The sequence below is a fragment of the Ammospiza caudacuta genome, chromosome 1 (assembly GCF_027887145.1).
Source record: "Ammospiza caudacuta isolate bAmmCau1 chromosome 1, bAmmCau1.pri, whole genome shotgun sequence".
NCBI lineage: Eukaryota > Metazoa > Chordata > Aves > Passeriformes > Passerellidae > Ammospiza > Ammospiza caudacuta.
Window position 1 is genome coordinate 132,839,612 of NC_080593.1, and position 27,171 is coordinate 132,866,782.

At 44.3% G+C, this 27,171-nt stretch overlaps 1 protein-coding gene across 1 annotated transcript in view; it reads right to left on the minus strand.

Moving 5' to 3' along the window:
* SDC2 (syndecan 2) overlaps positions 1 to 26,166 on the minus strand; it is a 59,704-nt gene extending 33,538 nt beyond the window's left edge. Inside the window, exon 1 of the mRNA XM_058823286.1 lies at positions 25,943 to 26,166. Within this exon, the coding sequence (XP_058679269.1) occupies positions 25,943 to 26,002 (60 nt within the window). The 5' untranslated portion in view covers positions 26,003 to 26,166. The remainder of the gene's footprint in view (positions 1 to 25,942) is intronic.
* Between the last annotated feature and the right edge of the window lie 1,005 nt (positions 26,167 to 27,171).

The window sequence follows — 27,171 nt, forward strand, 5'->3', positions numbered from 1 at the left end:
GAAAAAAACCACCTTCATTTTGTTGGAGCTACTGAGTGAGAGACGTCCCCTCTTCAGCACCTGTAATGAAACTCTCTGTGCTGGTTTCGGCTGGGACAGAACTTGTTTTCTTCACAGTGGTCAGGAGGGGACTGTGTTTTGAGCTTGTGCTGAACACAGGTTGACAACACAGCTATAAAGTTTAAACAATCTCATTTCTGTTACTGCTGAGCAGGGCTTAAACACAGAGCCAAGGCCTCTTCCGCTTCTTGTCCTGCCACAGTGGCAGGGGATGGGGTTACATGGGAGGGGACACAGCCAGGACAGGTGACCCAAACTGACCAAAGAGCAATTCCACAACATGACATCAGGCTCAGTAAATGAAGCGGGGAGAAGAAGGAAAAGGGAAATGTTTGGAATGATGGCGTTTGTCTTCCCAAGTCACCGTCACACCTGATGGGGCCCTGCTCTCCTGGGGATGGCTGCCCATGGGAAGCACTGAATTAATTCCCTGTTTAGCTCTGCTTGTGTGCACAGCTTTTGCTTTCCTATTAAACTGTCCTCATTCCAAGCCATGAGTTTTCCAGCTTTTACCCTTCAGCTTCTCTTCTCTCCCTGATCTCACTTGGTGGTTGGCTGCTGGATGGGGTTAAACCATGACACCCCATCTTGTGTGTGCTGAATCCAAAGCACAGATAGTATTACTGCCCTTAGAGAGGCAGCCTTAAGTAATGGGAACTTGTTCTTGACATCCAGTGACAAGAGAAAAGAAAGGAAAGTTCAGGCATTAGCATATTCTTCTAAGGTTATAGGTTGCGGAAACACTGAAGCCAAACCTGAGGGATTTTTTTTCCTTCAGAAATAATTAAATAACATTAGAAAAAAAAATAGAACAGAGGTAGCATACGAACCTATCTTTTATATCAGACACTAATGGAAAAGGATACAAAACCAAATAAGTTTAGGAAAACATTAACCTTAATTATACTGTGAAAATCCATAGCCAGTGAAACAACCATCCACATCTAATACCTACTTATTATGTGCCTTAAGTAAAACTGAGTACCTAACTCAAGAGAACCCCTGCTTAAAAATTAAACATAAATAAACTGAAGCACAATAACCCTCCACATTTTAAAGGCAGTGCTCTTAAGAACAGTCATGAAACAACAGTTGTACTACAGCATCTCATCTAAGATTATGTTTAGAAAGAGATGCCATTAGAGGAAGAAATTTATTAGAAGGGAATGCAGCAATTCCTGCCAAGCTGTTTGATAGAAACCAGGCACCTATATAACCTAATCTGAACAACTTCCCATTACCAATACCACTTCCTAAAAGGAAGGCATTAAAGTTGAAGGGCTCTCACAGCAGCTACCACAATTCACTACACAAAGCAAAGCAATCTAGCAGAATTCCTTTTCTAAAAAGTAAAATGGTCATCCTGAGATGTCTTTCCAAATCAGAATTATTTAATGCTTCTTAACAGAGAAGGACTTGTAGCATACTATAGAATTTGCAAGTAATTTAGTTGTTTACATTTTACAGGCACTCAAATGGGACTTGTTATTCAGCCCTCCTCCTTCTACCTTAGCTCTTGGTCATGCTGAAGGCAACAGTGCTGTCACTTATGGTTTAGATAAAGAGACCTCAGTGCTCACTCAGTGCTGCGGCGAGAAACACTCCTGACACAGCGTGGATCTGTATTTTTATCTCTTTGCAATCTCATTGAAGACTACAGCTTTCTTTTACACAGTTGAAGTATCAAGTTCTAGCAAGGAGGCTGTAACACTGAGCTCTCAGTACTCACCTCTCTTGAAACTCAGATTACCAGGAAAAAAATGCTCCCCTCTTATTAGCCTTTTATAATGAAATAGCTATTCATAGATTCCTGAAATACCTGCAATTCTTTTCATTCACTAGGAAGAAACTCATATAAAGCTTAATGAATTGCAGAAACATTATACACTAACAAAGGTAAGATGCTTCAAGAAACAGGAGGAATGCTCATTCAGCATTGCACAGCATCAAAAAAGTTATAGAAAGAAGCAATATTAAAAAAGGTATATTTTATAAAAAGTTCCCACAAAATATATGTGGGGGAAATACAAACAGAAAACTGATTTATAAGTGATTTATGCTTACACTTTCTAAAACTGAGTAGTTTGAATTATTGGAAGAGAATTAAAAATAGTAGACAATGGTAAATATTGTTGTCTCCATATAAACCTGTAATAAACCATAAATTATACCTTCCTTGTGAAGTTCTTCAAAAGGCCAGTAAAGCAGAGTGAGGTGACATGCTAACAGAAATCCCACACTAAAGATTACACTGTGCTCTCAAACTTACAGAACACTTTTTTTGGAGGTGTATTCCCATGGCATAATTGAGAGGAGAGAGGTCCGAAGCTGAAGCTTCACCTGGAAAAGGCGAGGTGGAAAAACCTCCTCTGCCTATTTTGCTTTTCTCAGCATTATTCCAGCAGGTGTCACAAACTCTGAAGGACAAATAGAGGTCATACCATCAGCTGGCACCAGCTAAGTCACCACACCAATGCAATTTGGAAACCTGCTTCCCCAAGAGTCACACCAGAAGCATGGCTACTGGAATTCCTCAAATAAAGCAGATCTGCCAAAACCAAAAATCATTTTGCCACGTAGCCTACACCAGTTACTTTCTACTTCACAGACACCAGCCTCCCCACATTGCTGGTGAGGCAGCCTCAGGAGCAGCCCAGCCCTCCGCTGCCAAGGACAGACCCACCCATAGGAGCAGCAGGCATGGCAGTGAGGAGAACAGAGACAAGGAAGGAAGGAGAGGATATACTAGGGCAGGTGAAATAAAGGGGTAATTCGCCAGTATAGCTTCTCTTCAATAGAGTACCTCAAATTTTACAGTAGCAAAACCAACCCAGTAGCAAAGATGAATGATTAAAAGGTTGAGCAACTGCAAAAACAAAATATGATTAATCAAACAGTGACTGCAGAAAGGCAGCGTTTCATCGCTAATACACCCCAAGAGGATAAATCATGGTGAAAGTCCTATTACATGAAAATTCAGCCACCTGGGAATTCAAACAGTTAGCAGCCAGATCTTTTTTTAATCACATTCATCTGTCATCAGGCCTAACAGCAGAGAGGGAAGGATTTGACAAAGCCAAATCCTCTGAAACTGAGCAGAACTGACTGCTTCAGTTCAGAACTGAGGCTTCAGAGGTACAGCCTTACTGCACTCACTATGTGTGTGTGTGTATGTGCCTGCAAATCCTGCCAGCTCCCCAGGCCAGGGGCAAAACATCCGGCTCCAGAGGAACACGCGCGTGAGCACAGCTTCAAGCAAACCCTTGACTTCACTAAACTAGAACTCATCTGTGCCTGATCTACATGGGACAAAGCACCAAAGCTCCTCTGGTAGGAAACAGGAGAACCAGAAACATCAGCAACTTCCAGGGCCAGTGAGTATGTAAGAGCAGAATTAGGGTCTCAGTCCCTGTGTCACATGTGACAGAGATTTGGAGGACCCACTCTGCATCGCTGCTGAGGTTCATGTGCACCAGTACCTACAGCTGGTGTGAGCTGGCCTGCTCAGTGCTAGACCACAGTCTCCAGCTGCAGATTCCCAGGTGCCACAGTGAGACTCCAGCCCTTGCAAACATGCACCGATCGTGCCCTGAAGAGTATCCTTAAGCAAGAGCAAGGCAGTGGCCACCCAAAAGCCTGGGCTTCAGCCAGGCCTGTGCAGCAGTACCAGAGACAGGGGAGACCCCATGGGTTTATCCCTACATTGCTCAGTAATTTGAGTATGGGGCAGGGGTGAGGATCTGCAAAGAGAGAAGAGCAGAGAATTGCCAGTTACCAAGTAAGAAAAGCATGACTGCCTTACAAATACTTAGCTAGGAGAGCTTGGAATGGAAAGCATTACTTAACTGAAATGGGAACATGACACATGTTTTAATTCAGTCACACGCAGGAATGGTAAGTTAACAGAGTTACACAGGCAATCACTGGTTTCCTTCATGTGAAGCACAGAAGAAACTACCTTTCTTCCAATGAAAATTTGTTAAGACTCACAAACTTCTGTAATTTTGATTTCCCCTTCAAGAGTTGACCAAAGTAAATGAGGCACTCGTACAGCACTTTCTTCTGGAGTTACTAATCTTTTCCACTGAGATAATTCCATGTTTGTATGCAGCAATCTGCATCCCCCATCTCAGTTGCATTCCTAACTTTTACTGGTAAACACAGAACATAAACTGCTTTCAGTATACAAAATTTGCTTTTGATAGGAAGCAACAGTTCCTAGGACAAACTTACAAGCAGCCAGCTGCCTGTTCTCCACATTTTTCAGCTCCTCCTGCTCAGCCTGCTCCTCTCAACACAACACTTTGTGACTCCGCCTTACTTCCATCTTTTCACTGACACAACATTGAATAAAGCAACCAGTGCAGTGTTAGTCTAAGTGTTCACACCATTCCATATTTATACTGAATTTTCTATCATTTTCTCTTCCCTCCAAAGCAGTAAAATTGCTTGTATTATTTTTTAAGCTCATAAATAAACTAGGCAGCAGACAACAGCACACTCTGGCCTGTCTTGGATCAGTCCAAAACTGTGAAAACACTCTTGTGGAGCAATAGAGCCAACAAACCCTCCAAGGAACGTATCTGGTCAGTTTTGGCCCTGTACCTTGCTATCACTTCTGGATTTTGCACCTGTGACTCTGAATTTGGACCTTTATCAGATGCCTGCACTGATGTCTCACTTTATGCACAACAAGGAGTCCCACCAGGGACTCCATCTGGGCTTGCTCAACATGCTTAACTTAGAGCATGTGCTTAAGTCATGGATTGCATCTAATTTTCTTAAATTTTTAATTCATGCTGAAATAAACTGCTCTGAAAATACAAGTTCTCTTTATTTTTTTCTTTTATTTACTTATTTACAACTCCAAAATACTTTAGGACACCATACAAATAAGTGCTTGCACTTTAAACCCCTAAGATCTTTTTATTTAGCATCATAAACAATTGATCAGTCCTTAAAATGAGATACATGCAAGAGAAACAAAAGAATAACATCTGGGATCCATCTAACCTGAACATCACCACCAGCCTCTCCAGAAACTACTGCACACATCCAACATGAGGCCCAGCAGGAGCCCACCTGTCATAACACGAATGCTATCACAGTTACACTAAGTTTTATTTAAAGAGCAACAATCATCAGAAGCTGAAGAGATACCAGTGAGGTGATGGATCAACCAGTATTTAGTGTTATGCAACCAAAAGACTTTTTCAGCAGAATCTAGTCATAAGCAGAGACTGGGACTTTCCTAAATGCCAGCAAAATAGAGAGCATCATCCAGCAGAGCAAAGTTTGTGCACGAACAGATGTAGAGTCCTGCACAAGGAATCACTGCCATTTCAGCCTCTCTCCCTTGATGACTGAAATCCTCAAGCATCCTAATTTATCTTGGCTTCTGTTACTGATGCCCCATGGCCAAGCCACAGCCTCTGGGCCCACAGGCAGCACTTATCCCACATGGCCATCACATGCTGACGGCAGGGCCACCCAGACCCCTGGCGTGGGAGGAGGAAAGGCTCAGGGACCATGGGGGGCACTGGGGGGCTCCCAGCCACGTGCCCAGCTCACCTGCTCCCCTGCAGAACACAGCTGGCAGCAGAACCAATAGCCTCCACGGCACCCCAGCCCTCCTCTGCCTCTGCAGAGGTGACAAGGGGCCTTGAGGCACGATCCCCAGGGGAAGCTGGTGGCAAGAGGGCTGTCCACCCCACTGTGGGCACTAAGGATGTACTTGGAAAATTAGCATGGTCACAATTCTCTGAATGCCCTTTTGCCAGGTCAAGCATCAACTTAATTTGGGGGTTAATTTCATTAAGACATAACCATGCAACAGTCAATACTTGTTTGCATCTATCAAAGTTATCAATGGATACCGAGCATGACCAAAGCACCTTTCTTTCACACATAAATGAAGTTCTGCTAAATCTACATCCTGTGTGCACACAGAGATATAGCTACAGAAAATGGCTTGGAAGAAAAGTGAAGAGAGCTGTGAGCATGTAGGGAACTTTTTTTAAGAATCACTTTGGTGAAGCCTATTTAAAATAAATCTCTTTTGAAAGGCATTGTAATGAAGTTCTGCTTGCTTGTCACCATGCACTTTTACAGGACATACTTCAAAGCATTTCCTTTCTTTGCTGAGATGCCACCTAAACTTCTATCTTTTTTTGTCATGCCATATTTATTTTTGTTGCTCAATGTTTATTCCTCCATAAATCAAAGTAGTAGAGAAATAGATGTGCACGTATTTATTATCAAAACAAGTAACAGGTCAGCTATCTTTGTCATGCTTTCACTCTAAGAAAAACAACACCATTCCATACACTGCTTCCTACCTGAGGTTATTCTATCCTTCAGTATCTCTAAGAAAAAAAAGCTCTAGCTTTTTTTTTTTTTCTTTTTCCCCTCTGGAATAAGATTTCCAATTCCTACAACCCAAACTTCACTGAAGTCAATGGCATTTGCTCAGGTACAACCAACAGTAAAAGCTAAGTATCCCAATGGAAATTAGTAAATGCTGCAGTAAATTTTGGTCAGAAGTACAGAAGGTGAAAGATGCTATTAACATGAGCAACTTTATGCTGCACTGCTGTTATATTCAACACTGAGCACCATCCCAATTCTTCAGTAATTAGACTAACACTGATGTGGTGGAGGGGGAGAAACAAATACTGATGGGAGGGAGGGAGGGAGGGAGGGAGGGAGGGAGGGAGGGAGGGAGGGAAGGAAGGAAGGAAGGAAGGAAGGAAGGAAGGAAGGAAGGAAGGAAGGAAGGAAGGAAGGAAGGAAGGAAGGAAGGAAGGAAGGAAGGAAGGAAGGAAGGAAGGAAGGAAGGAAGGAAGGAAGGAAGGAAGGAAGGAAGGAAGGAAGGAAGGAAGGAAGGAAGGAAGGAAGGAAGGAAGGAAGGAAGGAAGGAAGGAAGGAAGGAAGGAAGGAAGGAAGGAAGGAAGGAAGGAAGGAAGGAAGGAAGGAAGGAAGGAAGGAAGGAAGGAAGGAAGGAAGGAAGGAAGGAAGGAAGTGTCGGAAGGAAGGAAGTGTCGGAAGGAAGTGTCGGAAGGAAGGAAGGAAGTGTCGGAAGGAAGTGTCGGAAGGAAGTGTCGGAAGGAAGTGTCGGAAGGAAGTGTCGGAAGGAAGTGTCGGAAGGAAGGAAGTGTCGGAAGGAAGGAAGGAAGTGTCGGAAGGAAGTGTCGGAAGGAAGTGTCGGAAGGAAGTGTCGGAAGGAAGTGTCGGAAGGAAGTGTCGGAAGGAAGTGTCGGAAGGAAGGAAGGAAGGAAGGAAGGAAGGAAGGAAGGAAGGAAGGAAGGAAGGAAGGAAGGAAGGAAGGAAGGAAGGAAGGAAGGAAGGAAGGAAGGAAGGAAGGAAGGAAGGAAGGAAGGAAAAAAAGTCATCATGTAGAAGTATATAGCTTAGAAAACTGTTTTTTCCTGTACAGATTCAGAACATAATCATGTTTTACAAAGCCCGAACCAATACATTTTCATCCAGGATACCAGAAAGTTGAGTTTATTAATTTCTGCAACTCTTCTCTCTGCATTTAACCAAGACATCATCAGGTTAGGTTTCCATAACTTGACTGTCTGCAAGGCTGGCCTATAATTCCCCAAAGCAGAGTCCCTGACTGCCCAGGTGACCCTGCCAGGCTGCCCATTTCATCCTTAGGGCACCTTTCCCACTGTGCACAAGACACAAGAGTCTGGGAACAGGCCCACAAACACAGGTACCACAGCCCCAGTGCTGCTGTTCACCCACAGCATGCTCAAGAAGGAGCCACTGAGTTTGCTGCATTGCATGAATGCCTGCAAGCTTCCAGATGAATTATGCATTTCGGATAGCACCGGTTTCTATTTCTGTGGTGCTGAGATGGCCATGTGCAGCTGGAGGTCTGGACTCTATTTTTTTCTGAGCAGAAGACTTAAAATACTTCCAGTTTGCTGCCTGAGGGTGGGAAAGCAGCTTATGCTATAAAACAAGAACCTTCTCACATTGTTATGAGAGGTTCTAATTTAATGTAACTGGGGTACAATTTTAAGCGGGTGGTTTGGTTTAAATATTAACTCTGGTGGTACATAAGGCTTTATTCAAAGGGCAAGTTCAGCTGCAAAGTGACATTCACAGTTTACAAACCAAGTGTAACACAGCAGAGAACTGCCTTGTAATTAGGCGTGGTTATTGAGTAAGAAATTATAAAGATTTATTAGAAGGTTGACTGGTATAATAATATGTTTTATATTTAGAATTAGACCCTTGAAAGTTACTTTTAATCCTCAACATTTCATATGCTGTGGTTTCTTTAAAAAAAAAATAAAACCTCACACGGAACACAGTGACTGAAAAGGAAAGTAATAAAATAAGAAGCATTGACTTTTTAATATGGTAAAAGTATATAACTAAATTCATCTCCATAATCCAGGCAGATCATGCTGATGCGTGGAAATCCCTGAACTGCTGGGCAACAGGAACTGCACATTTGAAAAAGTAAAGTCCCTACCTTGTTTTGACTCCTCAAGGCAAGTCTGCAGCAAACTGCCACTTAATGCATAAGCAAAATACCACTTACCAATCATTTCTTTTGAAAAAGACCCAGCAACACATCCCAAGCTGTTGTTTGAGGCTAGATTGCTTGGCCTTTACTGATTATGGTAAAATCAGTTCAAATTTTGGAGCTGCTTTGTTTGTACCAAGTCTGTTGTTTTTTTAAGAAACAAGCCAATACAATTCTGGGCAATTCCTTTTGGTTCCCCTTTGTTCTGCCTTATAAATGGAGTTTTGCCTTTGCCATCAACCAACCATAATGCTTACATATGGTTTACTATTTTCCTGTCCTGAAGCAAATCCTGCCGGCTCCAGCCTGGACTCTACATGCATTCACACATTCTGGCTGTTCTGGATAATGGTATCTGTTAGAACACCCAGACATCCTCTAACACTAAAGCTGAACAGCAATCCGAAATAGGCTAATGCTTCACTTGAGTCAGTACTGCTTTCCTACTTCCCTCTCCACAAAGACTCTCTGGTCCTAAAAAGACAGCTATCAATTCTGGATGCTTAAGCTTCAGAGATGGATCTACTGACATTTAAAAACAGATTTTAAAACCAAAAATGTGTTCAGAAACTCAGCTGTGTGACATGCATCATAGTCACCTAAATTCATCAGTAAAAACCGAAGCATTGCTTGAGTAGATGATCCATTTCAATCCTCCCTGAGAAACAAACAAATTAATATATCTAAAAGGATTTGTCTTGGAGAACTAGCTCCTGAGTGCTGGGAAGTGCCAGATACCCTCATCTCCATCCAGACCCACTGACAAGCACTGAAAAGGGACATTAGACATTACAACAGCAAGCAAAAAGCAGCAGATGGGAAATACATTGCCTCATGTAGATCTAGGCAGGGAGGGCAGGAAGAGAGATGCCTTCCCAGCTGAAGCTGCCTCCTGGAGAACCTCATTTATCAGGCATGAATGACTGATATTTAGCAGCTAATAAATATTTATTAGATAAGAGCTAAGTAAGTTTTAATATCGCATTTAAAATATTAGCTAATTTCCACCATGTAAGTAAGAATTTATAACCATATGCACTGTAACACACGCACTTCAACTTGGTTAATTCATATGCTGAAAGCCCTGAATAACATAGATTTTCAAAGATAAAACTGATGAGATACAGGTAGTGTGCTTCCTCCATGAGCATAACAAAGTAGTAACTGATTTGCTGTTGCTGCAGAAGGAGCCAGAAATTCCTTAGATTATGCTTAAGTACTGCCATGACAGCCATATCAGTTCAGATGTTAAATACCACAGTGGGTATTTGGGGTTTTTCCCACCCAAGCAGTCAGCTCCAACTTGCCAGTCTGTCCCATTTCTTCTCCTAGTGAAGGTGGTCCTCTGTTTTCACAAGAGCTACACAAGAACATCCCCACTTCCCTGGGTCATCCTCTGAAGTCCCACAAACAATTCCACCATCACCATCTCTCTCATCTCTCACATAGCTTGTAACACCATAACGCGGGTGAGCAGCTCAGGGCCTGGTGAGAAGTCAGCTCTTTCACCTTCTGGCACAGGCAGTGGGAATGACAATGCCACTCACTTTCCATCAGTGCTTCACTTGGCTCCTGGACAGAGCAGAGTGAGGAAATGACTGCAGTCACATCCTCCATGCAACAAAAACAAACAAACCAAACCAAACCAAAACAAAAACAACAACAACAACAAAAAAAAACAAACCCCCCCCCCAAAAAAAACCCAACAACCAAAAAATCCAACAAAAACAAAAGTAGAAGGAATCAAAATGTACAGTACATGGATTGTCTTCAAGGCTCTCCTTTCTTTTCAGGGAAAGCTGCCTCTCTCCTATCTACTGCTGCAGCCACTTTCAAAACATGCATATTCTTCTGGAATGGCATTAATTAACAGTTGTGAGCAGTCACAGAACAGTTTTCAGCATGTAAAGTCACACCATGGCTCTTATCTTTCCTTGTGTCTCTCCATCTGACTTTCTCAGTGCCTTCTGTACACACAAGAGCTCAGCAGCAGTAACACAGCATTACACCATCTCCTCTACAAAAATCTTCAGAACAGTTTGACACTTTATTAGTTGAGGGAAGATCTCTCCACATTGGAAATACAGACACCCAAACCAGCTCTGTTAGCAGGAGTCAGCTGAGAGGTAAAAGTGAACAGAAGTTGATACCTTTTTCTCACAATAAGTGCTGAGACATCTTCACTGGAGTTCCATGCTAGTTCGCCCCTAACTTATTCTAATTTCATTAGAAATCCAGTGTATTTATTTACTGTGCATCAATCCAGCCATTATCATCAAATTAAAAAGTAATTTGAAATTAATGAAATATGGAAGAAATATACTTGGATTTGATATCTGTGGTATTTCCAAGACTGCCTGGAATTGCAATCACAGTGAGGAGGGTATGACACAGTAACTACATATTTACTTGTTTGACCATGATGCTGCCAAGAGACACACTGTCCTTCTGGAAAATGTCATCCATTTCACAACTTTCCCAAAAATACCCTGACTTATGCTTTTTTGAACACCCTAGCATACAAACAGAAGCATCAAAAATACAAGAAAACTAAGAGTTACATACTGCCAAGTTTCTTAATCACAGGCTTCTTCTCCCAGCATTAGAAAAAAATTAATCCTGCTCTGCTTGGCATGCCAGTGTATTATTTTAAATAAGTAGAAGGGCTGAAAGACAGTCTCCCTTCATTTCCCAAACCCCAAGAGAAAATGAAGGAGTTATTTCCAGAACATGTACTCAATGACCATCCAGTGAAGCCTATTCATTTTGGTCATAAGTCCTGCACCACACCTAAGGAGCACACTGCCTTCTTCTGATGCATCTTACATGGCTTGGAGAGGATTAAAAATAATTATGAAAAAAAGAAAAAAACCCCAAAAAACAGCCTTAAAAATCTTATTAAAACAATTCTAGTTTTCTTGGTTTGTTCCTCCTCCATTGGAAGATGTCTCCCGTGCAGTAAGTCAGCCTTACAGGTTTAGATTCTGCTTGGATTTTAAAGCAAAAAAATCTCAAGAATTTGGACAGTACGGACATATGGGGGTCTCTGCTGCACAAGCAGGGACTTGGCACACCCCAGCCACCTTCCTGCAAAGGGTAAATAGCTCCCCAGGAAAGCCTGGATGCATCTCCCAGTCTTCTGCTGATGGGGAATTTGCTTTTGGGGTGCCTTGTGCTCCAGATCTTCTATGATGAAAAATTATGAGGCAACAAACTTGTTTGTCAGATTTTCATGCTCTCTCACTGCTGAGCAGTTTCTCGACTTCAAAATGAATATCTTCCACGAGTCTCTGCAGAGCATAGGCTTTGTTCAAGTTAGGTGTGACTGAGAAAAGATAAAAGGATAAACTAGGTGCTTTGAAACAGCCGAGGAGCTGAAACCCAGAAAACATTAAGTTCATGCCCTGCCAATAACTTAACTCTCATCCCTTTTCTTTGCCCTGACCCGAGTATCAGCACTGCTCAGTGCATACTCTAAATGCTGGGAACATTTCATGGAACTGACCACAAGTGAAGTAACACAGATGTGCTTTTCCCTAGGCTGGAGGCTCTTTGGCCAGGGGAAGGTGGGTTTTCAGTCACACTGGCAGTGCAGAGGACCAGGAGGGCTGCATGGAGGGAGCAAGGAAGGAGTCTCCTGCAAACTCTGCAGCGGGAGGCTGCCCAGCTTCCGTCCTGTTACAGCCAGCTATTACAATATACTCAGTGAAACTCCTAGTGCAATTTTTCAGACCTGTGTGAGTCAAGTTTGACTCAGATGATTTTCTCAGAGTTCTTTACTCCTTCTTCTTGCCTTTCCTAACCCAAGAGGGGATGTGGCAGTTTGATGTTACAGCTAAAGCTATGCTTTCTGTGCAGTGCAGCTCAGCAACTGTAAGATTATTCTTAGCTTTACCCCCTGCAATTTCTAAGTCTCTTACTCCTGCTGTCTCTACAGATTCAGGCTTCCCACTTCAACCTCCCTTCTTCTCATGCAGACCCTTCCTCAGCTGCCAGAGAAAGGGTCCCTGTGCCTCAAAGGAAACCTCAGTTTGCAGCCCTCTGCTCTCGGAATAAGCCTCTGGCAGGTCAAACACCAATTCTTTCTCAAGGGGTGAATATTAAGAAAAGGCTTTTTACCAGATGATTATTCTCAGAACTTTACTCAAAGACCCACAATAAAGCCCAGGACCAGCATATTTTAATAGTCTTATTTATCCCATTCTTTCACATAAACTTCTTCCCTACACAGGCCTGCCCTTCATTACTGGAAATAAACTGCACACAAACCTCAGCAACATATTTTTGTGGTTTTTTTTTTTTTTTTGTGGCTAAGACACCCACATGAGTTTTTCTTTAAAATAAAACAAACTGGGATTATTCAAAGGGAGGTGAAAGAAGAGCTCGGAGAGGACTCTCATAGCCTGCTCCTCAAACAAGGCTTCTCCTGTACAGCACATCAAGGCTATTTCAAGAAGCACCTCCCATTTTTCACCCCTGAGTACGTCAAAGTGTCAGCTTAAGAAGCCAAAGAAAGAAATGGTTACTTAAGGGCAAGTGCAAATACCTTCAAGAGGTGGGAGGGAGACAGGGTTGGGTTAACAGGTTGCTCACCGCAGGGTATGGAGAGGTGTGCATCCACACAGCAGCTGCTGAGCCACAGATAATCCCAGCCCTCCCTGTGCCAGGCTCAGCATCTCCAGAGGGAGCACAAGCACCCGAGGAGAAACCACTTCCCTCGCTGCACTGCAGGCCTTGAGTATGGTCATTAGCTCAGGCACACATTTGCACTCTTGGGGTAGCAACACTCAACATTCTCCCCTCTGGTATCCATGGAGAGAGATTAGCACTCCTGTATTTCATTAGCCAGGAGTGCTAAGTAATCCACCAACTTGTGGAAGGAGTAAAAACACTGAGGTTAATGTATTTGGTGAGGCTCTGTTGAATGGTTGGGGTATTTTGTTTCAGTATAGCATAAGGAAAGCAGCTGTCACCTTGATTATAGTGCCCTCAGTAACCTGACACTTCAGCTAGCCCCAACTTCAGACAGCTCCCCCTCCATCTGAGCGAACACAGTTACTGATCACTTAAACAGACAAATGGTCATTTGCACAAAATAAGTTTTGAAGCGAGGCTGTAGATCAGAGGAGGAGCAATTTGCACTCATCATTCCCATCCTTCTGCAGTCAGAAGGGAGAACACGGAAGTTTTCCAAGAAAATCCAAAGAACAGAGAGAAATGCCAAGCTGTAACATTTGGCTCCACACACTCACTTTCCAAAAAGCAAAGGGGGTGAGGGATGCAGCGCTCAAATGATCCATGTCTGCTTAAACGCTTGATTTGCGTGCTCCAGGGCTGTCGAACGGACACAGCTGATGAGTCAAAGATGGAATTAGCATGCCTGATACAGCAACTCTTTTCCAGCCCAAACCAGTCACCTCCAGGCTTCTCCTTTAATTAACGTCTGGCCAAGACATGTCAGCAGTCCAGCATCCCCTTCCTGCCAACAGCTCTGCCAATACTTTGGTCACTCACAACCAGCTCCTCCCCACTCCCTCTTTTTCACTGCTGTGAGCCGAGTGAGCAGAAGGATTCCTGAGAGTGGGCAAAGGCCCAGAGCCAGCCCAGATTTTCATCTACCTTTTCTTCTGCTCTTGGATCCTGTACTTGCAACATGAGACTGAAGAGCGGTGCCAATGCTAACAGTTACCTTTTGTGCCTGATAGCACAAAAGCAGCAGGAGGGAAAGAAAAAATCAGTCTAATGAGGTTGGAAGCACAAGAGATTGCAAAGAAAAAAAGCAAATAAATAACTTAAGGTATAAATTACAATTAAGTGCACTGCAGTTACCATGTACTGTGCAGTATTGTTCAGAAATATCACCAGCACAAGTTAAAACACCCCACACTGAACAAAAAGCAATACTTCTGGTAGGAAATCGGTAGTCTTACACCACCACCGTGGTGATAATGGCATGAGAAATTGTACAAGTGACAGGTCAGAAAGAATTTAAAAGCCTTCAGTTTGTGTTGCTCTGTTAGTTTTTATCTTCTCATAGAAACAGTCTACACCAACACAGACAATAACAGAGCACTGTCCATCCCTGCAGTACACTCTGTTTTGTCACTGTTGAAAAATAAATTTGTTTTCTCCCCATTTTCTTTTGAAGACAAAAGTCCATTAAGACATGTCTTACATCTGCTTTGATTTACTCAGAGGAAAGTCAAAGCACTTATGCTTTATGCTTTAACTGATAAATTTACAGAGCTACATGGACAATGCCTTATAATTTCATTATTTATTTCCCTTGAAAAGAAAGCAAACTTTTATTTAAAAGCTGCTTTACATTTTAGAGGTTTTCACTAAAATAGAAGTTCAGCATAATACAAAGCCTTTACTCACAGGTACAGAGCCAGCACTGAACTTCAATTAATCACAAAAAATAAAAAAATTAATCCAGCAAATAAAAAGAAGTCTTAAGGAAGGCTAACTGACAACTGTAAAACACAGGAGGACATGTCTCTGATAAACTGAATGTCTTTTCTGTTAAGCTGAGCACTATATTTACCACCTGGCCTGCAAGGGCTGCTTTTATTCAAAAGCTCTGCAGTAAAATATATGCACATGTAGAGGATGAAGACTTTATCATTGAAACCTTCTGCAAGAAATTAGGGGAATGAGAAAGACTCACACACTTCTGCAGCAAAATTAGGTCAGGACGCCTTTGAACGGCTCCATTTGAAGGCTGTGCCAGGCTTCAGATCAAATACTTTTTAGTGCATTAGACCCAACGGCTTAAGAGATGAACTTCTATACTGCTGATAATTATTACTGGTATTATGCATTGCTGCTTCCTTCTCCACCTGTGGATAGTTATAAATAGCCTAGATTTTCCAGTCCCTGACATATGCCACTTGGTTAACAGCACTTCCAAAACCTATCCTTTATAACCACAGGTCACACATTCCAAATATGACAACCACATAACTCCACAGAGATTGCTAAATCATGACTTGCCCCACGCATGCTCTTATCTAAATGCTTCCTGGATATAGAGAGATGGCTAAATGGCATTAGCATCACAGTAATTAATGGTGTGAAGCTGGAAAGTGCCAAGCTGGTGATTCAAATGCAAACCTGTCTCTGCCTCCTGTGCCTAGGCACAGTCCTGGACAGTGCAACCAGGGAACATCACTGCCAATGGCTCCATCACCGCCTGATGGGGCTGGTGCTCTCCTCCATGCCAGCTCTTGCTCCTGATGGCCTTCAGGGCTATCTGCAAATAAAACACAGTCCAGCAGCCAAGCTGGGAGGGAAAAGGCCACGGAAATGTCCCCATATATATAAAGCAGTTAATTATACACCTCTTCCCTGCTCAGCTTCACTGTTCACACTCTGAGGAATAGGCAGTAGAGCCCACCAGACCCATATTCAGTCATGTTTGTGGAAATTTTAATTTAAAAAAATCAATCTATAAATAACCTGCAACAATGCCTAGAGATTAAAACTATTTCATCGCGTCACTCAGAATTTTAAGTCTTTGAAAATTCACTTTTCCTCAGGTTTTTTAAGCTCTTAAAATTCACAGCTGAATTCACTCCAGCAAGCTTGGTTCTTGGGAGGGTTGTTAAGATACACCAAAACATCCTACTCCAGTTTCCTATTGCTCCTTGTTTAGCTCTCCTGTTAGGTGACACTGCTAATTGTACAGCTGCTACAGCTAGCTGCCAGAGACCGCTCTAAGGAGGTTTTCCAATTAGATTAGCTGAATTGAATAATGAGAGAGAGATAGAGAGAGAGAGAGAGATGAGCTTTTTCTGTACATCTCTAGGAAGCCATAGAGAAATCCCCAAAAATACTCTTGCTAATCCTCCCTTAGGACCCTCCATCTCTGATCACAAATACAGAAATGCCATGTGAGCAACTTGACTATGTGGAAACTATGCCAGCTCCGAGTGTCTATGCAGCAACAACCTTCATGACAAAGGATCCTACCTACTTTTTTAAAGAATGACAGTGTCTGCCATAAGTTCTCCTCAGTCCTCATCAGTTTCCTCAAGTCAAATACATTTACCCATGTAAACCAGAGGAGGCAAGCCTCAGATGTTTGGTGAAACAACAAGAAATGGCAAAAAATAATCACAGAGACTCCCACTTGTACATTACAGAACCACCACATTTCTTTCTCTAAAGTAAGGGGATTTTTGTCATAACCTAAAGCTCCCAAATTCTTTCAGTGCAGATAGAGGAGATCAGAGGAGAAAACTCAAAAATTAAATACTGACTGGCACATGAAGTCAGTACCATCCTAAAATATTCAGAAACGCAGAAGACTTCTTTAACCCACAGATAACATTAATGGTTCTCAAAAAAAGTATAAGAAAATCTACATCACTATAAAGCTTATGTCACCAGGCAGAAGACCAATTCAAGGTGTCCACCCAAAGAGACCAACATCAAAATGCCAAGTCACCAGCTTTTGGTTAAACAGGAGAGAGATGGTCAAGCTTTTCAAGCTGTGAATTATCGTAAGAACAAAAACAAAAGAAAAGAAAGGTATTTTCCCTTTTCTAATGCCCTGCAGTTGTGAAACAGACAAGAAGTGGCATTTTCATGGCAGCAATACTATTAAGAGTACTATCTCAAACCATTTTGAATCAAATGCTCTCTGTTACCAGGAGCTCAGAAGTTCCCTCCATCAGGGAGAGCCAATGTCATGGGCACACGACTGCCTCTCCACCAGCAGCAGAAAGGCCATTTATTACTGAGCATGAGTCCCACCAAAGGCAGAGATCCCCCTTGCAGACACAGCCCTGCTCCTCAACAGGGCATGGCTGGCTGGGCTAAACAGCACCAGAGAAAAACATCTGCAATAGGCAATGTGAGTGGAGACAATGAGCCAACTCCATTTCAAGGCCCTGCCTTCTCGGGCACCTGCAGACTCAAAGGAGGTAAGTCTGTTTTTACCAGGTGGCCAGGGAACCTACTTTCCTCTCCCTCAAACACTGCACAGTGACCATCAAGCAATACTGAGATGTCAAAACATTATCCAAACACCAATCCTGAGTCTTCATTATTTAAGGCTGTGAAATAATCTATCACTTTATAGTCAGTTACCAGACTTGTTCCTTCTTACAACACCCTCATAGCATTCCTCTCCTCTGCAAACCAACAGATGCTCTGTGCTGCAGGAAGGGCCACAGCTCCTACCAGAAGAGCAAAAACCATCTATCTCATGGTTTGCCAGAGGGCTTGGTCACTGCCAAACCCCCTGGAAATTTCTGGAGACATCCGTCATGCCTTCATACAGCAGACAGATATGTCCACTGAAATATTTTGGTCAAAAGCCATAAAAAGGCAAATTCAATTGCAACACAGACAATTTCTGCTGAGCCAGGAGTCCATTCAGGTCACAGCAGCTCTGGTGGGACCTCCCAGCCTGGTGAGGTCAGGTACAGACCTATGCTAACCACTGTTCCTGGTTTTTCTTCTTAGACTCAAATTTTTCCATTTCATTCACATTTTGCAGTGATGACCATGCCTGTCCCCTTACCAGGGCTTTGAGGGCAGAGAAAAGGCTGTGCTGGAGAATCAAACCAAAGGCACCAATGGGAGCTACTGAGGATCAAATCATACATATGGGGGAAAATTTATGAAAACTGCTGTATTAAATTACAAGTGAAGAAACAAGAAAAAAAAATTAAAAGAACACCTTTTGTTTAAGGCTTTTCTTCCTGGTAAGTAAAGGCAGAGAGGCTACCCCTTCCACACTAATTCAGGCCAAGAAAATTATTAAACACAATTTTGAGAGATATTTTGTTCTGTTTATTTAACTGGGAAGCATGTTCTCTGGGGCATTTCTTGTCCTGACACTTGAAAGACACACACACAAAATAGAATAAAAAAAATAAAAAGTATGTAAAATAGAGCTCCATATAGAATAAAGTTCTATATAAAACACAAACACACAAAGTTTCAAAGACCTTTCAAGCTAGAACTGCAACAGCTGGAGAGAGGTCAGCACTGAATGCTCTGTGGAAGACAGTCTCTGTGAACACATAATTTCAAAGTACCCCAAGAGGTTTCACTTCATGACATTTTAGATACCATATTGAAAAAAAAAATCAGCCTTCATGGATGAAAAATAATCAAAGAGCATATGTCTGGAAAATCATAAACAGCTTCACCAAAGACAAGAATTTAGAATATACACATGGCACTTTAATCACTTTTTCTGCCTATCTCCAGGACTAGCCATTTTTCTTGTTATACCATGGAGAAGGAAATTTGTGAGTTGCAGATGCTACATATGCTTAAGCTACCAATTATTCTAAAGCATTAATCTTCTAACTCTGGGCACTGCCTCAGCAGTTCCTGAGAACTTTACACCTTCCCTCAATGACATTTACACAAGCTCATAACTAACACAACCAAATTCCACACACGCTGTTCATGGACGCTCCTTCTCCTTGCTGGACAAACACTTTCCTTTGTGCTTGCACTGCGACCACCAGCAAGTACCAAGTGCCTCTGAGCTCCCAAATGGGAGAAGATTCAGTCCCCAGACAGGACAGGACCTAAAGGTTTTGCAATCTGCCTTCCACAAAAATCATCAGAATCTTGCTTCTCAGCAGCATTATCTTATGCACATCCTTGCTGTAGGAATTACACATTTATTATTATTATTGTTATTATTATTGTTGTTATTATTATTATTACTACTATTGCTAAGGCACATCTATTTTTATTTATACAATGTCACAAATTTATATTCAACAGAAGCTCAATTTCTGGCTGTCCCAAAGACGGTGTGTTTCCATTACTGTGAACTACCTTCACCTTTCCGCTTTGCTTCCCTTGCAGGCTTTCATTCTGAATTATAAGAAGAGCACTAATGTCACACCTCAGTGACTACGTGTTAGAACATGGAACCACACTTGAGAAGGATTTGAATGGAAAGGCTTTGTGGATGCTTTCACCTGGTAAAGAGTTTAAGTGACATCCTGATTCTGGAATCTCCATAGAGAGCACAAATAAACAACCTGGAAAAGGAAGAATCTGTCTCCTGGACATCACTCATTTCCGCAGCCTGCAACACACACAATGTCTTCAAACCCATTTCTAGCCTTCCCCTGCAGACCCCAGTCCAAAAAGCAAACAGGACTCAGCTCTTAAACCCAAAAGATATCAAGTGGGTGGGGTTTGACTGTGCCCTTCAGGTACGGTGTCCAGCCAGCTACTCCTGCAGATACTGAAGAATCAACACAGCTGGAATTAATACAGCTCAGCCCAGAGAAAGAGGAAAGCTTGCTTCTACTTGTATAATTAATGGAAAGACATACGAGAAAAGATCCTGTTGAAGGTGGGAGAGGGAAGACCTGGTTAGGTTATTCTTTCAGGTGGCAGCAAGTATGATGCATTTTTTTGTTTTCTGTTGAAGCATCCTTAGTCTTGAGGCTACACTGGTCATGCACCCAACTGCTCCCTGGGATGTACTTCATCTCCCAGGCTATATTACTTTAGCAGCTCTCTTTCCTACAGCTCTGTGAGAATCAGTCCTCTCAGTCCACACAGACAGTCACACTTCTGAAATACACTTCAAATAACAGGGATGGGTCACCTCACACCTCACACACACAATCTCAAAGGTGACAAGTGACTTCCATTAGTGTGGAAGCACCTCTAGAGAAAATTATGCATTATTATAGTTAATCAAATGGGAACAAAAGATGTCTGACAACATAATATTTAAATACAGACAATATATTCTGGTTGTTAATCACAATGCTGGCTTCTGAATATTTTGATTCTGTGTCTGTGTATACCACAGGCTATTCGACCTTCTGTAAGTCCCTTCGTCTCCTTACTATTAATAAAAGTACAATGTATTTATCTTCACCCTCACAACTCAAACACAGCCAAACAGGTTTTTATTTGAACTTCCCCAAATCAATTCACCTTGGGAACAAAACAATTTAGCTTAGAAGGGAGATTTCTGAAGAAGTTGTTTATATATAAACTAAAAATAGTGACTTAAGATGGAGCAGACCAGCTCAGGCTTTAGTTAAGCACAGCTTATATACACTACACTCTAATAGCCTATCTATGGACAAGGCCAATTTCTGCAGATTCATCACCACCCTATTAGTCATTATTTCACTTTAAATGAAACTCCTGCTGGAGACATCAACAAAAATAATTTGCTCAGCGCAAATGCACTTGTTGCAAATGGCTGTTAAATGCTGCATTTTCTCCCACTGCAATCAGTATTCCAGTACTTCTGAGGATTACACATATTCTGTTTTTCTGCCTAAATATCTAGTACGCTTTTGAAAGCATCCCCCAGGGCTGAGCTAATCAAGAAAACAACATACATACAGAGAACTGTCATTATTAGAGGGTCAAACACCAATGCAGTCTGTACTCCAGAGCTTGGAAATTATACTTCAATGTGAGCAGGAGAAATAATGTTCCCAAATCACTGAATAGTGTCGTGTAACCTATGAATAAATGACTAGTCCTGAAAAGATTATAGATAGCAATTTATTACCATCTTGTAAGCTTGAAGTGAAGATAACCAAACAACAGGCTGTTCACAGAACAGCCTCCAGTAATTCTCTCATGCTTCCTACAACACTGACTGCAAAGTGACTTGAATGCGGATCAAATCACTTGCTTATGACTTGTGCATCCTCTCTCAAATGCAGCAGCACAGAGGGCATCTTTATGATTCAGATTCAAGCAGGGTCTTATATGAGGCTTCAAATAAGCTTGCCAATCTCAAATACAACATTTATGTTAAAAATCATAGTCTGTCAAATCTATTCAGAAGACAAAAGAGCACTTCTCCATAACTAGACAAGGGCTCTTTGTTCAGCCATTGAGCCTTACTAAAGCCTGCAATTCTTTGACATAAGCAAGATGGTTAAGTTGCTCAATGGCAAAAGTCAATTTGGTGAGAAAATGGAATTAATAATGCCATCCATATGCCTCTGCCTGACATTTTATAAAGACAACTTGCCACAAACAGCAGTGCAAATGGAGAACTCTGCGAACGACTGGCTCCTCTGCAGGCTCTTCTCCAAGCTCAGGAAGCCCTGCCAAGATGCCACGTTCCCCACCAAGGATGGCAGGCAGCTCCCCACCATCCACCCCACCCTCCCAGAGGCATTGGATCATGGCTGTGTGTTTGACATGTGACTTCTCATGCCTTGCACCTCTAACAGTCAAGAAATTAGGTCCTTATCTTGTCATCCTGAGATTACACTTAATTTAGGACTACAGAAATTTAGATCCACCAAATCTCCAAGCAAAATCCAGACTTACTCCACACACTCCAAAGTCCATCATCTTTATTCCATTAGCTGCAGTAACTGTCTCAAACCTACCACAGAGGTGTTATCTGCCCAAGAACCACAATCCCAGCACCCAACTTCAAACCCTAAGATATTTGTCCTGACTTGTTCCTGAAGATGATGCTCTCATCTACTTCTTTGATAAGGATCTAGGAAAAAATGCAGAGAAAACATCTCTGCACTTCAGGCCTCAATACTAAGTCAGTTCCAATGCAGACCTCAGGGCTAAGATACTAAAAAGAAGAACTTCAGTGTTTGATCTGGGGTCAAGAGTCATCTGTTCTTTAATTTTTAAATGATACTCTAACCTGAGAGAGAAACCATTTTCCAGAAAGTGACTCCTGAGAACATCGATCTAAGGGGTGGCTGCAATACCCAGGACTGGTGGCAAACCCCAGAGCTCCCCAGAATTTTCAGCGCATGGCAGTGCAAGCAGCTGATGGGTGGCAGAACCCAGAAGCTCAGCCAGAGCAAGGGAATCAAACAAGACAGATTCCAGGTGTTGCCAAACCACAAAAAGCAATGGATGAACATTTATTAATTCTATAGTGAGAAGAAAAGGTACATGTGAATTGGAGGTGGGTAGAAATAAATAACGACAGAAAAGACTTCCTCTCTTCTTTGGAACTTATTTGACAAAGCAAATTTAATGCATGTGAGAGACACACACAGCATATAAATCTAAATACCAGCTATCTCTTCAGCCCTTCTTGTCCTCTAATTACTATCTCTGAAGTCTAACTGCCTTTTTCAAAAAAAACATTCCTCCTCTCCAGCACACTATCAATTTTCCAAATTCCAAAACCAAAGTAACCATTAGTAACAAAAGTAGGGAAATTACAGCATCATGGTTCTCAAATACTAAATACTTCTGAAAAAATATACCAAATATCAGCCTTGGATCATCGTTCAATGATTATATTTACGCTAACAACTCAGAGGTCAGATGCTTACACAAGAAACCACAAGATCACTCAGGTGATGCCCCAATGCTGTTTCACTGACAGTCCCAAATCCAGCCCCACAGGCACATACTGACGATGAGAAGCAGTCTCCAGACTCCAGAAGCTTCCTGGGGAGAGATGGACTCAGCCTGCTGTGAGGAGAGCAGCACCATAACACTGCTAGCACAACCTGCTAGCCAGCAGAGTTTCTCAGTGTGCACTTGGGCATGCAGAGAGGATGCGACTGTCACACAAGCTCTGGAAAACCATTCGTCCCACTGCTGCAACCCAGAACAAAACGGAAAGGTTTATCAGCCTCTCCCGAATGGGAGCTGACAACTACAGCTGGATACTTGGCACTGCTCTCTGGTGCTATTAAAATCAGCAAAAGCTGGCTCCCAGCATCATCAGGACTGGGCTCAGGGGCTCAACCTTTTAAAAGGTGCATCAGGCCTCTCACTCAGTTTTCCTTTTCTTTCCAACAGTTTCATGTCACTGTCTTTCCCTCTCTTATAAGCAAACCAAGAAACTTTCAAGGTAGCTAGAAAGCACATTTTTTGCCATTCAGCCAAGCCTGGGTGAATCCCCCATGTCCTTCCAGATGCACACAGGTTACCAGAACCCAGTGTAATCTGATGTCTCACTTCACGCAGCGCTGACGGCAGCAGAGCCCTCCGCAAGCCCCAGCTGCAATCCACCAGCTTTGGTGTGGCTAACACTTGCCACCCGTGTGCAGGCTGGCACCAACAGGGTGAGCTCCGTCTCTCCCTCTCCATCACAGCTCTGTCCCGAAGCAGCTGCTCCCCCGGGGGAGCTGGCATGGCACGGCACAGCACAGCACAGCTGCGGTGCGACAGCCACACCACGGCACACAAAGCACGCACCCAGCACCACAAACCACTCCCGGCGTCGCTCCCTGGCAGGTCTCACTTCCAGAGCATTCTTAACACAGTGCTAACATCTCCTTGGCCCACCCCAGGAAAAGTGTTGGGTGGTTATGCGGACCAAACACAGGGAACACACTGCTTTAAGAAACAAAACCTGCTGCAGCTTCCCGCTCCTTTGCTCAGAATTATTTGGGATAATTTACTTCATCAGAAAGAAGATTTTTTACAGTACGGTTTTGCCTAGATAATGATAAATAGTAGAAGCTAAAAACATGAAGAAATTTAGAGCTAAATCCATTTGACAGTGGCATGGAGAGCTGGGAGGGTTTTTTAAGCATCCATATAGAATTCTTCTTATGACAAGGACGGACTTCTGCAGAGAACAGAGATTTGGCATCTGTCTTTTCCCAGAGACTGGTCTACAAAATCCTATCTTAAGGGACCGTGAAGCTGCTGCCAGGCACAGTTAAAGGAAAAAGAAGGGAGGTGAAAGAAAAGGAGAAAGACCAACCTCCTTTTACTTTTTCAGCCCCTCCACGACTTTCTGGCAGCAGCGAGGGCGCTGCAGCAGAGCCAGGCAGGCTCCCCCCACCTCGCTCTCCCCCTGCCCCCTGAACCACACGGCACGGAATATGCCCCAACAACCACCTCACACTGCCACAGTGCGTTCATCCTAAGGCAAAAACCCATCAAACTTAATACTCTGCTAATTACTGTGGCAGTTTAATAGCTACTCCACCATCAGAGAACTTCGTACTAACAGCATTTCTATAAAATTAAAGGATATTGTAGCTCATTAGCCAAGGGTGTTTCTGCAGCACAGTTATACTTAGCGGAAACAAAGGTCAGTGTTCTACCCAACCCTTTTTTAATCAGTCTTTAAGAAAATGTTTTGCAATTGTACCTTTAGAAATCCCTAACGATGAGGCAGATTTTATGAAGGCTGTGACTTGGCTAATTTATACAACAGCTAGAGAACTTCAAAAGTTAACCCAAGCTAGTGACGTTATTTAGTTCAGTGAAGCGGCTCATTTTAATTGGATTAAATTTTTTAAAATTTCATATTGAAACCTCAATTTATCATTTCCTAATATTTGCCCAAACACTGCATCAGTGTCATTTGCATACCCCTTCCCGCAAGACAATCTCAGATCCACAGAAAAGACGGAAACCGGCGGAAGAGACCAAAACCCTCTGGCTGGTCCTCGCCGGCTCCTGCCACGAAAGGGTAGGAGGCTCGCCGGAGAGAGGCTTTCCCAGAGGTACAAATCCCGGCAACAGAGCTAATTGCATTAAGCAGAAGGGCCGGTTCGCGAATACACTCGTGGCACGGAAAAAGTGTAAACAGCAGCATTATCCCAAGCACCTCGCGGCGAGCCCCTGGGAAAGGGCCGGCCGGGTGCGCAGCAGGCTCGGGCTCCGCGGAGCTGGGGCTGGCCGGGAGGCGCGCAAGGCGTTCTGTGTGAGGGCTCTGGGAGCTCCTGAGCCGCGCAGCCAGGGGTACTGACTGCCTTTTTTCTCTTTTCAGCCACGGGCCGTGAGGAGTGGATTTTGCAAGGGACGCTCTCACCTCACCGCCCGCGAAGCCGGCGATGTCCTCGGGCGGCCGCTCGGACACGGGGCGGCCCGGCGGCTCCCGGCGCTGCTCCGGGACGGGGCACAAGCCCCCCGCTCCCGGACCCAGCCCCGCGCCGCGGCGCCGAGGCCGCCGGACAGCCGCCCCTCCTCCGGAGAGGCAGGGAGAGAGGCACCGGGGGGGCTCCGGGGCCGGCTGGCGGCTGGGTCGTCGCGGCAAACTTCGGCCGAGGTTCGCTGGAGGGCGGCAGGGTGCTCCGCTGCGGCAGGGTGGTCCTCTCGGCTTCGTGGGGATGTTGTTGTTTTCTGAGGGTTTGGTTTTTTTGTTGTTTTTTTTTTTGGGGGGGGGGGGGGGAAGGGTGTCTTTCTTTCTTTTCCTGACGGGTGGGATGGAATGGTGCCTGCCGTTTGCAGCCCGCTCAACTATCAACAGATGCCCCCTCGAGCCAGCCCAGTGCCCGCGGACGGCGATGCCATGGGGCAAGGCTCGGGCTGCGCGCCCCGCACTCCGCTGGCAGAACCAAGGCCAGCCCTCGTCCCGTCCCGTCCCCTCCCGCGGGGCTGCCGCCGCCCTCTCCCCTCTGCCCCGGCACTCACCGGCTGCCCGGAGGCGCAGGCCACGAAGCTGACGGTGAGCGCCAGCCACACGCCCCGCATTATTCCCGCGGAGCCGGCGCGGCGGCCGCCGGGGGCCGGTCACAAAGGAGAAAGCGGGGGCCGGCGGCGCTCGGCAGCGCCCGAGGGGCGCGGGGCAGGGCCGGTGGCGCCCCGGGTCCGGCCCGCCGCGCTCCTGCCGCGGGGCTGCGCGCTGCGCTCGGCGCTGCCCGGCGGGCCCGGTGCTCGCGGCGCTGGGGCGCGCGGGCTGCAGGCTGCGCGCTGCCGGCTCCGCCGCCCTCCCTCCGCCCCGAGTGCGCGGCGGCGGCGCCGCGGCTCCCAGTTAAACCCCGCAGAAATTCCTGCAGGATTACAACACAGATTGGCAGCTCCCCCAGCCAGTGGAAAGAAGCAGCGCGCAGCCACCGCCGGCGCTCGCCCCTCGCAAATTCAAGCAACTTTCCCCCCCTCCCTCCTCCTTTCCTCCGCCCTCGTCTCCCCTCTCTCGTCCTCCCCCCCAGTGGAAAACATGAGCAGCGCCGCGGACCGACTGGACCGGCTGAGAGAAGGCTGGCCCCGTATAAAACCGGGGACTCCGGTGGAAAGGCTCCCCCTTGGCAAGAGAAATCCGGCCGCGTGTTGTTAGCGCTGTGCTGCCGGGGCTCGCTCCGCTGCTCCGGCCACCCTCCCCGCTTAGCCTCGGTGGCAGCTTCTGCTGTCAGAAAAACAGCAAAATGGAGGGGTCAGAAATCACGGGAAGCGGGGTTATTCGGAACATGCCAGCTCATTGTGAATCCTCGCAGCTTTTGCCTAAGGATTCATTTTTTTAGAGTTTTTGCCCTGAACAAGAAGACTACAAACTTTTAAGGGTGAGGGGCGGTAAAGTAAGAGGGCTGCGATTTGTAGCTAGTTACGTGGATCCAGAAGCTATATCTTCAAAATAAATATTGGAGGAATTGACAGCACCAAGAATGTGTGCTTCAGAAGCCAAAACAAGAAGTCTTGCTACAACTAGTCCATGGTATTTCTCAACTGGGGAAAATGGTGCTTTTGCATAGCTTAGGAGCCTCAGCCCGATCCACTTACATATGCCACGATGTTTCCACCACTGAACGTGTACACACATGATATCAGTCATTGGACATGGGAAAGGAGCAATAAGCAGGAAAGCAAAAAATCTCAGTCTCACTTGCAAACTACAACTGGTGATTTAAGTCAGAAGGTAGCAAACA